Here is a 13,947-nt window from a genome sequence, read left to right on the forward strand (position 1 = left end):
AAAAATTGCTCTTTGAAGTTTGGTTAACTAATTGTACAGTAATATAACCTACTCCTGTACGCTTTTCTTACTCTCTAAGCTAGCGCGCACATCCCCACCATTTTATTGCACATTCAATCCGTAATGGATCCTGTCTCAGTAGTGAATCGTCAGTCAATCAGAGCAAAAAAAATACAGGTCGTACACTCGTACAATATATGTTGTTGATGTTGTTTCAATGAAAAGTATTATACATACACATATGTAGTGTGTTATTATAGTGTGCTATAATTAATTTGTATTTTCTATCAATATGGTTTGATTATCCATTAAATATGTTAAAGGTTGTGTTCCTGGATTATTTGTAAACGAATTATTGTATATGATATTGATATTCATACGATATTGTTTACGAATTCGCATTCTTGACAGCTTGAATAAGTCAATTTTTTCTATTTATTGTCAAAGAAATGGCATCCGGTAAGAGTACGAGGGAGGTTTTGTTGTCACTTATAGACGACATCGAACTGATAGCAAAGTAAGAAAAAGAAAATTCTACTCAGACATAACTCTTTCTCAGAAAATAATACGTCGGATTCACGGTAGAGATTTTTGTTAGAAAAAAAGATGAAAGAAAAGAAAGTGATGTCTAATTTGGTAAACAAAAACTTTATGTCAACAGTATACTTACTGGTTAAGTAGAGTCTGACCTAGAAAAATGTGATGAGACAAACGAGTAGTCTGCTAAATGAACGTATCTATATTGTAGTTTAATGTATTATAATGTTGTAATGTTTTAGAGAAATGATTGAAAATACAATAGCTCAAAAGCCTTTGAAACTGTCGAGCGAAGAGCATGCACAGTTAACCGAATTGTTGATAGCTAAGGACAATGAATTGAAAGCAACTCTGAATCGTGCAGATGAACAGGCAAAAATTAATCTGAAGATGGATGCTCTTAGAGCAGAAGTTGAAAGACAAGATCAAGATATTCGACAACTACAGCGGCAATTGAAAGAAGCTGAACAAATTTTAGCTACAGCCATTTATCAAGCCAAACAGAAATTACAATCGATCGCTCGTGCCAATAAACGACCTGTTCCCTCGGAGGAACTGATCAAGTATGCGCATAGAATAAGCGCATCGAATGCCATTTGTGCTCCATTAACGTGGCAACAAGGGGATCCTAGAAGACCGTACCCGACAGGTAATAATTTCTTAAACTTGCATTTCCGTTTCCTGCAGTTTTGCTCAAGCGTCGAACAACCCTGAGTGAGCGTGCTTGTTGCAGATATTGAAATGAGATTAGGATATCTCGGACGATTGAGCGATCTTCCTCTAAACGGTCAAATGCTGGGTTCACATCCTGGAATATCATCGGATTTGCATAGAACTGGGCATCCTGTAGGAGGTGCGTGCAACAAGATCAATTTGAATTTGAAGAGGAGGAAGCGATTAAATATTATCGTCACATGTAAAATATGATAGAATCGATCGCGCCTGATTTGTTATTTCAGAACCACCGGTGTCGCAGGCTAATCAATTCGCTTGGCATCCGTCCGGTGAAATCCATTTGTCGGTTAGCGGACAAGGTAGCGTAGCAATGAATACTCACAAACAAGAAACCGAAGATGTTGAAGTTATGTCGACAGATTCTTCGAGCAGTTCGTCGAGTGACTCGCAGTAAACTAAACATTGTATGTTATCGTAGGAATAAATTTTTTTACTGACTACACGTTACCGCTACATTTGAAATGTTTAATTTATGAACGTTCGTATACTCTTGGTGTTGTTCACACACATAATTTTCCTGCGATACGATTATTTGCAATTCTTTATGATTCTTTACAACTCTTTACACAGACTCCAGGAGAATAGACGGTAGAAAATCATGCATAATTTGCCGAGTATAATATATCGCTGAATTCTTCTAAAATAGAAAATAGATTTCAAAGATTTGAGACTTTCACGGCCACACATCGTATAATTCTTACTGTTGAAGGCTGATTATAGAAAGCCTCGACAGTAAGAACTACAAAAAATAGAAATTCCTTGGTAATTTTCTATTGTGGAAATAAATATTTTCACCTACCGATCCTGCGGCTTCTCTGAATGTAGCTTTTTGAAACAGTATATTCTGGTCGACAGACGTTTGATCATGCAATTCGCAATCTGCTAGAACTGTCTCTATGTCTCTGTACAATAAAAGTTGTTGTAATTTTAATCCTGGGAACGTGAGTACTTTACTATTATATCCTGAACTCATGATTTTCAATGTTGTTCTAAAAGCAAAAATTGTTTTTAGATTATTGAACAAGTACCCCAGATGCGAAAGAGATTAAATATATGACTGATAATAGTTTATGGTACATATAATGCACCTTCTGATGTTCGTCATATTGATCATAGCTGTGCACATCAATAATGGGGGAAGTCGTGCAATTAAGCTGCATAAGCGAGCGTAATTTTTTAAATACCAGGCAAATGATATCTTCATCGATAATTGAACATTTGCGGATTTTCTGTAAAGAAGCGAATAAAGTAACGAAGCTTGTCATCTATTTAGAAACGTGTCGAGCGTATTTTTATCGTACCTGAGACAAAGAGGAAGCGTCAGTGCTCTTGTTAAAGCTTCGACATTACCCATATTTAAAAGTATATATGCTGCTTCCATTTGCTCGCGATTATTATCTAGTTTTAGTTGCTCCATAGAGATATCGGAGATATCCGATGTACGAACTTTTTGATCCCATTGGTCGTATAGAATTAGTAGGTGCGATATACATTCGAAAAGGTGTCTATTATTAATGGTTGTATCAAATTCAGAGATATTTCGATCGCACAGCCTGCAATTGTTTTCTAAACAAGTCGGCAATTCGATACCAAGGACAGACAACAAATATGATTATACCTTTGCGTAGAATAGATCAGAAATCGAACGATAGGTTCGAAGATTGAAATACTCGAGGCAACGTCTATTCTTTGAATGGCAACATCTTGTCTGACTGCTCTTAGACGATCGAACAGAAAGTCATATATCGCTATCCAATCGACATCTGTTCGTGTAGCTACTCTGAAACACGTGTAACTCTATAAAAGGAAAAGAAAGACAAAAAGGGAACCGATAATATAATGGAGAATAGAAATGAATATTTCAAAGTTGATCGTACTTGGTAAACAAATATCTAATGGTTGACAGTAATACAGCTGCCGGACGTAATTGACTTGGATCTGTCATAACCAACCCGGCCGCTGGACGACCAAAACATTTCACAGTTTTCATAGGATCAGCTTTTGGTTGCCGAGAGGTTTTCGTATTCTCATCAATTTCGAATCTGTGCAGCAAACCTTTTCTCTCTCTCCTTTTAAATGACAAATTAATAAAATCTTTATATTCATAACATTCATAGAGTATCGGTTAAATTTGGAAACTGTAAACATTGATAACAATGCTACTTGTGGAATACCGCTTGTAACTTACATACAACGTTCCCTTTCTGGGCACATCAACAAACACCGTCCTTGTATCAATTCAGTCATTTTTATTTATGCGTAACACTATCCAAATTCGAAATTTTTGTTTTCACTTTGATAGTGTTATGTCCATGCCTGCCCCTAGTCCGTAGATAATAGAGCAGATAGTAACAGTAGATGGGGTAGATGCATGTAGATGATAGAGCCACAGACTACGTATTATTATGTATTATTTTGCTACGAAAAAATGGGGCTTCGGAAGCTCCGTTACCATCATTATTACCATTTCCGTGTCGCGATCATCGTTACCGATATTTCAGAAATTTAATCTCCTTACAGTTAGTAAGAATCGAGTATTCTGTATACATATCTCCTTTGCATTGCGACAAGCTTCATGATTTGGAAGCCACAAATTCATTGGACGCACATATGCGAACGATGAAAGTGAAAATATAAATTTAACAGCAATTTAATTTATTGAAAAATTACGTTATAGATCGCGTCAAGTTAAAATTTTATAAAGTATCAGGATACGTGCAAACGAGGTTCTCATATTTATTATTCGTATTTCGCGTGCGAAGCGTATCCTTCCATCGCCGCTGTTTTCTTTCCGTTTTCCGAATAATCTGAACAAGCAAATATTACAAGGACCGAATATTTGAACGAACGACTAAATTTCTCAACCATGAAACATCTCGACCACGGAATCTCTCGTTCCGGAGATTAGAATCACCGATCGAAAATAATGCGGATCCAATGTTCGCGATCCTCCGAGTGCGCGGAGCTAATGAAAGCAAGGTACTATAACTTTAGTAAATAAGCAGTAGGCAGAAAGCAGGTAAGCTGACTTTGAAACGCGGAGATTACGAATCGACGCAGTCATGACAACCGAAACCATGTTGATGTCACCGGAAAAATATGCGGTTGAACGTGTATGCGTAAGTACGTGTCAAGTTTATGAATTTATATTGGCACACGTACATTCATGATGAGTTTACAATAAAATAAACTATTGTTAATCCATATTAAAAAGTGTCACTATTAATTAACTGAACCGGTTGCATGCTCTGCAACAAATAAAAACAATAGTTTATTTTATTATATGTATATATATACACATATATACACCTGTTCAAATACATACATACGTAATAGTATTATGGCGTGAACGGAAAAATAATACAATATGCACTGACGCGCGTGTGCTGATACAGTAGTCGGTAGAAGGGAAACGTTTTCACGCGTCCTTGTGTACAACTTGCACGATGGCAAACGATGCGTTGTCATCTTCGTCAACTCGGTTATTACGCAAAGGTTAATGATCTTACGTAAAGTCAAAGCTACATTTCTTCAGTTTTCCTTCTTCTTCTGTTTAACCACGGCTAGACCTATCTGATCCGAGCTGCTCGGTTCTAAGATAAGCCGTTTCGACATGCCCCATGTCCCAGATTTTTGTGTTATACAAGTCGTACTGCTTGCAGATGTTGCATGATTCGATCGTGTGCACCGATTGTCAGATAACATAATTACGATAAATGACTAGTTTAGCCAATATGGTTTTACTGTATTCTCGTTGACCTTCCTTCGTACCTGTTCCGCGAGCAACATAATTACTGAAACCAGTACGAAAGATACGCGACACCTTTGGTTACAGTAACACGGTAACACGGTAACACGGTAACAGTTACAGTTACAGTTACAGTTATACACGAAGCATATAATTTGAGAGTGTTGAATGAAAATGTCTGACAATAAGGTTTTCTAGCAAAGTTGTACATCGAGATTTTAATTTATCTTGTAAATCGTATCTTTCGATCGCGACGTTAAATTATTAATTATGCATTGCGGAAATTGAGAAACCAGTATAACGATCGAGTCACGTGTAATGGTACCGGAAAAACCGTGACGCGATCCATTCCCGTTGAAAAATCTTTCTCAGAATCTTGACTGTTGCTATTTAGATAGAGACGTACGTGTACAGGTACACGCGTACTCGACTATTATACATATTAGTATTTGTATTTCTATTTATATTTAGTATATTTGTATAATCGTAGAATGTAAAACGGAGTAATTTATCGGTATCGTTGCGGCGACGCCAACGATCGATACATGAGAAAATTCGAAGAGAAATAGCTACTGAAATGATTTATTATGTGTACAGATCTAAACGGAAAACGATGCGAACAGAGAAAATGATGCGTTTGAAATACGCTTATTGCAAAGGATACGTAACGCGTAACATGCGTAACATAATCATTGAATTGATAATAATAATAAGGCAATTACTAATCGAGAGACAAGAAACAACGAACACTGTTCGAATACGGCTATGGGGATTCCCTTGATACGATGATGAACGAGTGACGTTACCTGTACGCGATTGTTTGTACATGTACGATAATCGGGTAAAGTAAGAGGACCGGTGGCGATTCGTGGGGCACGCGTGACCTCCAGGGAATTCCTGTATAGAGAAACGGATGGCGCTGCATCGATTCAGTCTTTCTTAAAACACCGTTGATTTTTCATAGCCGCGCGCTAATACGAGAAAACGAAAGATCGAGCGGCGAACATCGTAACGTTTAACTCGGCAAAGAAAGTACGACATCTGCAACGTTAACGACAACGACGAAGAAATCCCAAAGGATTATACGTACTCAGCCGCTTCGCTTCGATTCAGAGTTTCATTCTGTTCGATCGTTGGATTATCTGTGGTGTCTTTGAAAACTAGTAAATATTCAAAGTTCTACGTTAATAAGAAATGATAGAATAGTAGAATCGCGCAACGTGTATCGCTTCGCCGTGACGAAATTTTTGCTTTTGGAAGAAATGATTCGTCACCGAGACCTAGGACTACGACGCTGTTGAAACCGCTTAATTCTGTCTAAAATCGAAAGTCTAAAGTTTACAGTTTTGTGGTGGTAGTTTCCCTCCTCGTGATTATTCGGAGTACCCCGTCATTTCTGAAAGTCTTTTCGTTTTGCTTATAGAAACTAGGATATGAAAATAGGAACAAGAAGATGAAGGCGATATTTAGTTAATGACAATTAAACCAGATTCTCTACCGTCTCATCGTAAAACGGTGCAGCATGCAACGATGAGAATCAAATACGAAAAAGAAACAACATTTAAAAACAAAAAGACTTTCCTGTGTATCTCCAACGTCTAGTCTAATCTTTAATCTGTAATTCACACGTTACACGTACACGTGTATGGACCTACGTGCGAGTAGACAGAAGCGCGAGCTCTCTCGAACAATTTGATTGTTCGCGCGAGCAGAAATTTCGCGGCCGTGAGAAAAACGGATCGGATACTCGTAGATGTACAAAGAAAATTTCGGGTGTACCTTGAAATGTGAAACACGAAACACGAAACGCGAAACGCGAAACGCGAAATACGTTCAGATCTTATATGCTCATTTGCTAAACGTTCTTTTTTTCGCGACATCCAGATTAGATAAGCGCTTCTGTTTCCCACTTATTGACACGCATTGTTCCTCTTATTGGGCAACGCTACGCTTAACAGTATTCGATATTCGTATTCTACTGTACATACAATTTCCTCCATCGGCGAAGAATTTTCATCGCGGTAGCAGCAACCACAGCCGTGTCGCGTCTTTCTCACCGATTGACAATTCAAAGAAACCAGCGACGTCCATTGAATTCTTATTATCCGCGATCCGAAGCTATTAGGGCTCCGAGGTAGCTGAATCTTGGGCTTGGGTGATTTGCAGATTACAGGATGTCGAATCGATCGAGGCAAAGTATCGCGCAGCTTTCAATTCAAATTGCTATTCTACTGCACCGAGTGTGTATATGCGGTGAGTGGATGCGATAATATTTAATAATCGTGCAATCCTTTCTATGCGAATTGTTGCTGATTTTAGAAATGACGATTACGACACCGGACGATTTCAAACTCGACCGTGTCACTCCGGTTGCGGCAGATGAATTGGATTCGAGGGAACATCCTTGTCGACGAAATTGCGAAGACGGAGCTCCGCCGATGGAATGTCACTATATTTTCAAGCTAGAGGCTTATCACACGATGAGCAAAGCGTGCTACGATTGTCCATTTAACGTTACCGATTGTTTTCGGATGCACTGCGTTCCGGCCGACGGCGTCGGAAGATCAATTTTGGTGGTCAATCGACAAATGCCAGGACCGCGTATCGAGGTGTGTACGAATCTTTGTAATAAATACGCGAGAAGCAACGAGTTCGAAGCAAGATCTTGTAACTGTTTGCTGTTGAAATGAAAATAGTTCTATGAAAACTGAAATCTCCCCTAAAATCGGGCAAACTCGACGGCGATCGCCGATCGGTTATTCCGCGAGCTCGATACCGATACTGTCGGTATGTATTGCCAAGAGGTGAAGCATCTTGGCACGAACGCGGACGTAGGATTAATGGTACTCGGAGCTCGACTCTCCCATATGCTAGCACTTGGGGTTTGCAGATGTGTCGAAATTGCATCTGTTTGTCCATAGGTGTGCAAAGGCGATAGAATAATAGTCGATGTAATCAATTTACTGCATTCCGAGAGTACCACGATGCACTGGCACGGTCAACATCACGTGAAAACACCGTACATGGACGGAGTTCCGTACGTGTCTCAATGTCCAATTCCACCAGGATCGAGTTTTCGATACGACTATCTGGCTACGGAGGCAGGCACGCATTTCTGGCATTCGCATTTAGGTATTCTTGCAAATGTGAATTTGTTCCACGCCGATCCTATTCTATACCTAAATAATCTCTCTCTCTCTCTCTCTCTCTCTCTCTCTGCCGCTTTCTCTTGCTCTTTTAGGTTTCCAACGAGGCGATGGCGTGTTTGGTCCATTGATCGTTCGTACGCCTGCGATAATAAACTGGCATAAGAATCTGTACGACGTCGACGAACACGTCCTATTGATCTTGGATTGGACCCATGAATTAGGAATCGATAAATTTTTAAGTCATCACTATGCCGGCGGAGACAACAAACCGCCAAATATACTGATCAATGGGCTGGGTCGTTTCACGACTGGTTCGAACGATAAAAACAACGCTTCCGCTGCAATGCCTTTGGCAACGTTTGTCGTCAAGCAGGTAAAGCAAGCTAAACACTGCGGAGAAACTTGCATCGTGATTTCGTCCGTATTACGTAGTACAATTTGTTTTGCAGAATACTAGGTATAGATTTCGACTGATCAACGCAGAGTTTCTCAATTGTCCGATCGAGTTGTCCATCGATGATCACATAATGACCGTGATCAGTTCGGACGGTCGCGACATCGAACCGGTCCAGGGTACGGAAATCCGCATACATTGTACATATGTAATATTATAGAAAAGAAACGTGACACGAATCGCGTTTGAAAACAAGAACATTTCTTCCAGGAAAAAGTTTGGTAAGCTATGCAGGCGAAAGATTCGACTTTGTCATCGATGCGAACCAGAGTATAGACAATTATTGGATTCGAGTTCGAGGATTAATGGATTGCGATGAAAGATTCACGAAAGCTTTTCAAGTTGGCATATTACGATACGATCGCGCGATCGAACAAGATCCTAAAGGTAAAGTTGCTTACGAACGCGAACCGAACGATCGGCTGGACAAGGTATGAGATTTCTGAGTGCGGCTTTCGAAATTGAAATCGAAATCGAAATCGAAATCGTTTTAGAGCATAACGCGTCACACGCGCATCCTTTTTGCAGAGAATAAACGGTTTGAACGAGGGCACAGAAAGGAATAGTAGTAGCATCAGTGTGCCACTGCTGAGAGCGAAGGATGAAAACGATCCATCGAATATTCTCGAGCCGGATTATCAATTTTACATCACTTATGATTTTTACAAGAAAGACAATCCACATTTCCATCGTAGCGGCTTGTATGGCTTCGATCAAGGTACGTACACACGCGTACAACGTACAACGTACAAAACGTACCTCTTTAGCAACATTTAGTGATGCGTGACTTGAAGTGACTTGAATTTTTTTTAGACGATAGAGGGACAAGCCTACTACACGATGACTAAAATGCTTTTTCTTTTTAATTTTGCTATTACTTGGAATGTCAACAAAATCAAATTTTCAGCACGTATTTTTTTCATTTTCGTTATAGGCTCGGATAAAAAGGTTTAAAAAACGAGGTTTTTCTCGTTTTTTTTTCTTTTCATTCCAAGTAATAGCAAAATTAAAACAAAAGCTTTTTAGCCATCGTTTAGTAGACTGGTCCCTCTATCGTCTAAAACTAAATTCAACGCGTACAGCTCAGTTTTGAAAAAGTTATTGCGTTTTAAACGGTGTACGAACACTTTTGTGGGCCACTGTATATGTACATACATATGTAGTATAGCATATAGTATCGTAAACAACTTGTTTTCTAGTTAAAGAAACCAAGCGAGTTCTCACTCCACAATTGAATCACATCTCGATGAAGCTGCCATCCGTTCCTCTACTGCCTCAGCGGGATATCATAGACCAGAATCAATTCTGTAACGAGAGTACCGTTCAAGGATGCAAAAAGTACTATTGTGCCTGTACCCACGTTCTTCGGGTCAAACTCGGAACCGTGGTGGAGGTGATTTTAGTAGACGAAGGTTTTGCTTACGATGCGAATCATCCGTTTCATCTGCACGGATATCAGTTTCGCGTGATCGCGATGGAAAGGATTGGTAGAAATGTCACGGCCGAGGTTGTCAAGAAATTGGATGAACAAGGTTTGATACGCAGAAACCTCGATCGTGCTCCTTTAAAAGATACCGTCACCGTACCAGACGGTGGTTACACTATTATACGATTTTATGCCAATAATCCAGGTACGTGTGTCCATTTTCTACTCTCTACAATATCATTCCTCTTCCTGCGCGATACATATTTAAAAAATCTATTAGAATTATAATATTTTCCTGTTTGTTCTGATCGTTCTGTTGGTTTCGATCAGGTTATTGGTTGTTCCACTGTCATATCGAATTTCACGCCGAGGTCGGAATGTCGTTGGTTTTTAAAGTTGGAAATGACGAAGATATGCCCCCGGTACCGCCTAACTTTCCGTATTGTGGTAATTGGCGAACGGAAAAGAACGGCCAACAACAAGTAGAACGAAACGACTCGAATATTGTTTCTTCGAGTACCATGAAGAATCGAACGCGAGAACCATCGAACGTCGCGATCAATGAAATCACCGATAACAGAATGCAACAATTGGTGGAACTATTTGCTCAAGTTCTAAGAACATTACGAATCTCTTCCTCGACGCGCACTTTAGTCGTTTCGTATCTCTTACTTTGTTTCTGTATTTTCATTGCCACTGTTCCTATACTTGAATATTATTAGCATTCGATTCTAATGCCTATAATGGATATAATTACATACACGAGTCGATGTAATTTACACCTGGATTTCAATATCTCTCGTTTCGCTCTATCGATAATGCATCGATAAATGTTTAAGTAGAAACATGTTATTATTTCGAATCGGAGGTTTAAAATTTACTTCACGATTCTACAGTCTATACATACATATAGTCTACTCTGCAGTATTACCGTTTTTTCTCGTTACACAAGTGTACACGTACACATGTATCATGTATACAGAATATAGAATTATCATAGTCATATGTCATACGGGTTTTAATTGTATTTTCGCTTATATCGCGATATAATTTACATGTAATTTTTATGCTGTGATATTATCATTATTATTAATACTAGTATTATTATTATCATCGCGTATACATACAGATATATAGGTACATAAATGTGTGTACGTCTGTATATTGTATATTTTATATTGTATGTATATTGAGATCAGCGCGCGTTGCGGTAGTCTTTTCGTGCGGTGTCCGATAACGATAACGATAACTATAACGAATGTGAAACGTTTGAATACGCAACATGTATTTATTATACATATAAATAAATTTCTTCTTTTTGTACACTTGTATGCGTATTTTATTTACAACGAACCAAATATGTTTAAAATGATTAAACATTGAGTTAAATTAGATATAGATGATATTAACGGTTATACAAAAATGGAAGAAGAAAGAAGAAAGCACGATGCTCGTTAAAACACTGATTTCTTTAATTTTAGGGATCGAGGAGTTCCGATGGTTAAGGTATAAAAAAAAGGTGTGGTGATCCGAAATGTTGAAAAAGTAGTGGAGATACAGACTTACAAAAAAACTGTTTCAAAAGAACTGCACAAGACAAGAACTGCGCTACTGTGACTTTGTAAAATCCCTAGCCAACAGATTTTGTACTCGATTTCAATTTTCTTTACTATCCATATTCGCAAACTTTTCTTAAAATAGATCTGACAAAGCGTTGACTGTGTAAACAAACAGTAATTAAATTAAATTAAAATTTTTATTTTTTATATACATCGAGAGTATTTGTAATACTACTGGAAATAATTGTAGTGATAGTACCAGTAGTAATTGTAGTAGTGGTAGTAGTAGTAGTAGTAGTAGTAGTAGTGGTGGTAGTAGTAGTAGTAGTAGTAGTAGTAGTAGTAGTAGTAGTAGTAGTAGTAGTAGTAGTAGTAGTAGTAGTAGTAGTAGTGGTAGTAGTAGTAATAGTAGTAGTAGTAGTAGTAGTAGTAGTAGTAGTAGTAGTAGTAGTAGTAGTAATAGTAGTAGTAATAACAATAATAACAAGAAAAGTAATGATATCGGTAAACGCGATAATACTTCAATTTGTAACATACTATGAGACATTTGTATATGTGTCTTGCATATTGGACGGAGAATAAAGAGTATAACAAGTATTCTTTTGCGATGGCCTTTGAAGGGGGTGCGCCAGTAATTTTGCCATATTATCGTGCAACTTTGCTGCATTTTTTCCAACTTCTAATATGTACGAATAATTTGCTGTATCTAACTTTGCCATTTGAGCATAGATTTCTTCGCATACATTCTCAGGGCACGGAGGTTCATGTATATATAACACATCGATGAAGAAGTACCAGTTCTCCGTAAGATTATCAAAGTACTTTTTACTGGTTAGAAATTTTGGTATGTTGTTGGACCGAGAGTACATTAAAATTACTCTAGTGACAAATGTAGCAAGAGAGGTACTAGTATGCTTCTTTGGTGGCAAAGGTACTTTTGACTGTATCTTTTCAAACAGCTGGCCAAGGTCGTACGTATGTAACTCGTCTGCTGGTATCTCCTCGTCGATGCCATCCAAATGGTTAACTATACTTTTGACGTTGCCAGTAAAATCGCATATCCACTCGGCACCTTGAGAATTTAAAGTCATTAGCGCGTACTCGTGATTCCGTTGAATAGTTGATTTCAGACAAACAAAATGCTCCACGACCCGTTTCATCATAAACAGCGGTGTGTACTTAGCTCCTGTGGTAAATTTGAAAGGGGTAGAATTCCTTTCTCTGACAGTGTCGATCACGAATAAAATCTTCTCCGGCAAATTAATTCCCGAAAGATTGTCTAGAAATGTGTTGCTTTCAACGGAAAAAGATGGTCTGTCGTCCATTGTCGATGTCTTTCTCCTGTTCCGAAGTCACAGACGTCGTACGCTGCGACTCGATTGTCAATAATCGGTTTGGATTTTAATCGATGCAATGACGAATATATATATATATATATATATATATGTACGAACTACATATATTTCTCGCTCAAACTTGTTTTATGGTCTAACCTCATTTACGGAAAATCAATTGATTTCACTTTTCACACTTTTACACTGTCTTATGCTGTTTATATTGTACATAACCTATGTCGCAGAAACATACCTGATCGGTATCGGTAAATAAGTAGAGTATGTATTCGACTAGTAGTCGAAGAATCTGTAAACCTAACGGTAGACATTGGAACTACATATTGGTACAATTGGTAACAAGTTTCAAAATATTGCCACTATCGACAAACAGCGCTGTTATCATACGCATGATTGAAGACCCTCTAACTAACTATTTAATTTATCACAATATCATAATTCCTTTTGCTAGCAATAGATTGCAATAGATTCGATAGATTGCTCAGAGAGGTAACGATAGCACGTTTTACTGGTACTAGAACTAGAACCTCGCGAGCGTGTGACAGGAAAGTATAAATATATTATATGTATGCATGTATACGCATATACGATACTTTGTCTAAAATCTAGGCTCGTATTATGTATTTCGTGTCCTTTCTGTAAATACGTACCTACGTACATGCGTACACGTGTCTTTCTGGTTTTTATGTACGATATGTATGCATGTACAACTATACTCTTAGCTCCATCTATAATCTGTATGCATATGTAATACGTATATGTATGTACATATGTAGTCTGCCTGGAAAGAACTCGAATGATCCAATGCAATGGATTTCGTCAAGTCTTTTGTCAAAGTAGGTAAAACTGGTGCTAAACGGACGTTTAATCGATAGAAGAGGAAAGAACTGGTTAGCATTCTTATCCTGAATTAAGACGTTTTCTGAATTTACGTTTACAGGGAATCGAAAGAGTTTCAGTTAATCAGTCTAATATTCGAATTGATAC

General features: G+C 38.2%; 4 protein-coding genes across 8 annotated transcripts; 2 read left to right on the forward strand and 2 right to left on the reverse strand.

Moving 5' to 3' along the window:
- The first annotated feature begins 36 nt into the window (after nt 1-36).
- On the forward strand, nt 37-2,540 carry MED4 (mediator complex subunit 4). Of its 3 annotated transcripts, none has more exons than XM_033468388.2 (5): nt 37-177; nt 448-517; nt 780-1,186; nt 1,271-1,390; nt 1,497-2,203. In XM_033468388.2, the coding sequence occupies exons 2-5, from the start codon at nt 450-452 to the stop codon at nt 1,664-1,666; spliced, it is 765 nt and encodes a 254-aa protein (XP_033324279.1). In that variant the 5' UTR covers nt 37-177; nt 448-449; the 3' UTR covers nt 1,667-2,203. The 3 variants fall into 3 exon arrangements, with proteins under 3 accessions (XP_033324279.1, XP_033324281.1, XP_076374665.1); XM_076518550.1 differs by lacking the exon at nt 37-177 and adding an exon at nt 2,285-2,540 and having other exon boundaries at nt 379-517; nt 1,497-1,676; XM_033468390.2 differs by lacking the exon at nt 448-517 and having other exon boundaries at nt 119-177.
- On the reverse strand, nt 1,682-3,797 carry LOC117219319 (SAC3 domain-containing protein 1). 2 transcript variants are annotated; one of them, XM_033468385.2, is made up of 7 exons: nt 3,461-3,797; nt 3,150-3,341; nt 2,891-3,052; nt 2,574-2,777; nt 2,361-2,501; nt 2,072-2,261; nt 1,682-1,909 (listed from the first exon to the last, which is right to left on the reverse strand). In XM_033468385.2, exons 1-7 carry the CDS (start codon nt 3,517-3,519, stop codon nt 1,835-1,837), a joined length of 1,023 nt encoding a protein of 340 aa, XP_033324276.2. In that variant the 5' UTR covers nt 3,520-3,797; the 3' UTR covers nt 1,682-1,834. The 2 variants fall into 2 exon arrangements, with proteins under 2 accessions (XP_033324276.2, XP_033324274.2); XM_033468383.2 differs by having other exon boundaries at nt 2,574-2,825.
- An 869-nt stretch (nt 3,798-4,666) lies between these two features.
- Nucleotides 4,667-11,374, forward strand: LOC117219317 (uncharacterized). Of its 2 annotated transcripts, XM_076518545.1 has the most exons (10): nt 4,667-6,183; nt 7,187-7,273; nt 7,340-7,629; nt 7,942-8,152; nt 8,262-8,542; nt 8,619-8,742; nt 8,834-9,054; nt 9,152-9,341; nt 9,823-10,254; nt 10,380-11,374. In XM_076518545.1, the coding sequence occupies exons 2-10, from the start codon at nt 7,195-7,197 to the stop codon at nt 10,769-10,771; spliced, it is 2,220 nt and encodes a 739-aa protein (XP_076374660.1). In that variant the 5' UTR covers nt 4,667-6,183; nt 7,187-7,194; the 3' UTR covers nt 10,772-11,374. The 2 variants fall into 2 exon arrangements, with proteins under 2 accessions (XP_076374660.1, XP_033324267.2); XM_033468376.2 differs by having other exon boundaries at nt 4,667-7,273.
- A 412-nt stretch (nt 11,375-11,786) lies between these two features.
- Nucleotides 11,787-13,274, reverse strand: LOC117219320 (BRISC and BRCA1-A complex member 1). Its single transcript, XM_033468386.2, has one exon. The coding sequence runs from the start codon at nt 12,931-12,933 to the stop codon at nt 12,145-12,147; it is 789 nt and encodes a 262-aa protein (XP_033324277.1). The 5' UTR covers nt 12,934-13,274; the 3' UTR covers nt 11,787-12,144.
- Nucleotides 13,275-13,947: the final 673 nt, after the last annotated feature.

This window comes from Megalopta genalis, chromosome 2 (assembly GCF_051020955.1).
Source record: "Megalopta genalis isolate 19385.01 chromosome 2, iyMegGena1_principal, whole genome shotgun sequence".
Taxonomy (NCBI): domain Eukaryota; kingdom Metazoa; phylum Arthropoda; class Insecta; order Hymenoptera; family Halictidae; genus Megalopta; species Megalopta genalis.

What these genes read in the sequence shown, in the direction of transcription:
- LOC117219320 (XM_033468386.2), bottom strand. Translation starts at nt 12,933, where the DNA reads ATGGACGACAGACCATCTTTTTCCGTTGAAAGCAACACATTTCTAGAC.
- LOC117219319 (XM_033468383.2), bottom strand. Translation starts at nt 3,519, where the DNA reads ATGACTGAATTGATACAAGGACGGTGTTTGTTGATGTGCCCAGAAAGG. An exon ending in CCAGAAAGGGAACGTTGTAT is followed by an intron (nt 3,342 to 3,460) that starts GTAAGTTACAAG and finishes GTCATTTAAAAG; the next exon opens with GAGAGAGAGAAAAGGTTTGC. An exon ending in TCAGAGAAGCCGCAGGATCG is followed by an intron (nt 1,910 to 2,071) that starts GTAGGTGAAAAT and finishes TTTCTATTTTAG; the next exon opens with AAGAATTCAGCGATATATTA.
- MED4 (XM_033468388.2), top strand. Translation starts at nt 450, where the DNA reads ATGGCATCCGGTAAGAGTACGAGGGAGGTTTTGTTGTCACTTATAGAC. An exon ending in GACATCGAACTGATAGCAAA is followed by an intron (nt 518 to 779) that starts GTAAGAAAAAGA and finishes GTAATGTTTTAG; the next exon opens with AGAAATGATTGAAAATACAA. An exon ending in AACTGGGCATCCTGTAGGAG is followed by an intron (nt 1,391 to 1,496) that starts GTGCGTGCAACA and finishes TTGTTATTTCAG; the next exon opens with AACCACCGGTGTCGCAGGCT.
- LOC117219317 (XM_033468376.2), top strand. Translation starts at nt 7,195, where the DNA reads ATGTCGAATCGATCGAGGCAAAGTATCGCGCAGCTTTCAATTCAAATT. An exon ending in TTTCTGGCATTCGCATTTAG is followed by an intron (nt 8,153 to 8,261) that starts GTATTCTTGCAA and finishes TTGCTCTTTTAG; the next exon opens with GTTTCCAACGAGGCGATGGC. An exon ending in CAACGTTTGTCGTCAAGCAG is followed by an intron (nt 8,543 to 8,618) that starts GTAAAGCAAGCT and finishes TTTGTTTTGCAG; the next exon opens with AATACTAGGTATAGATTTCG.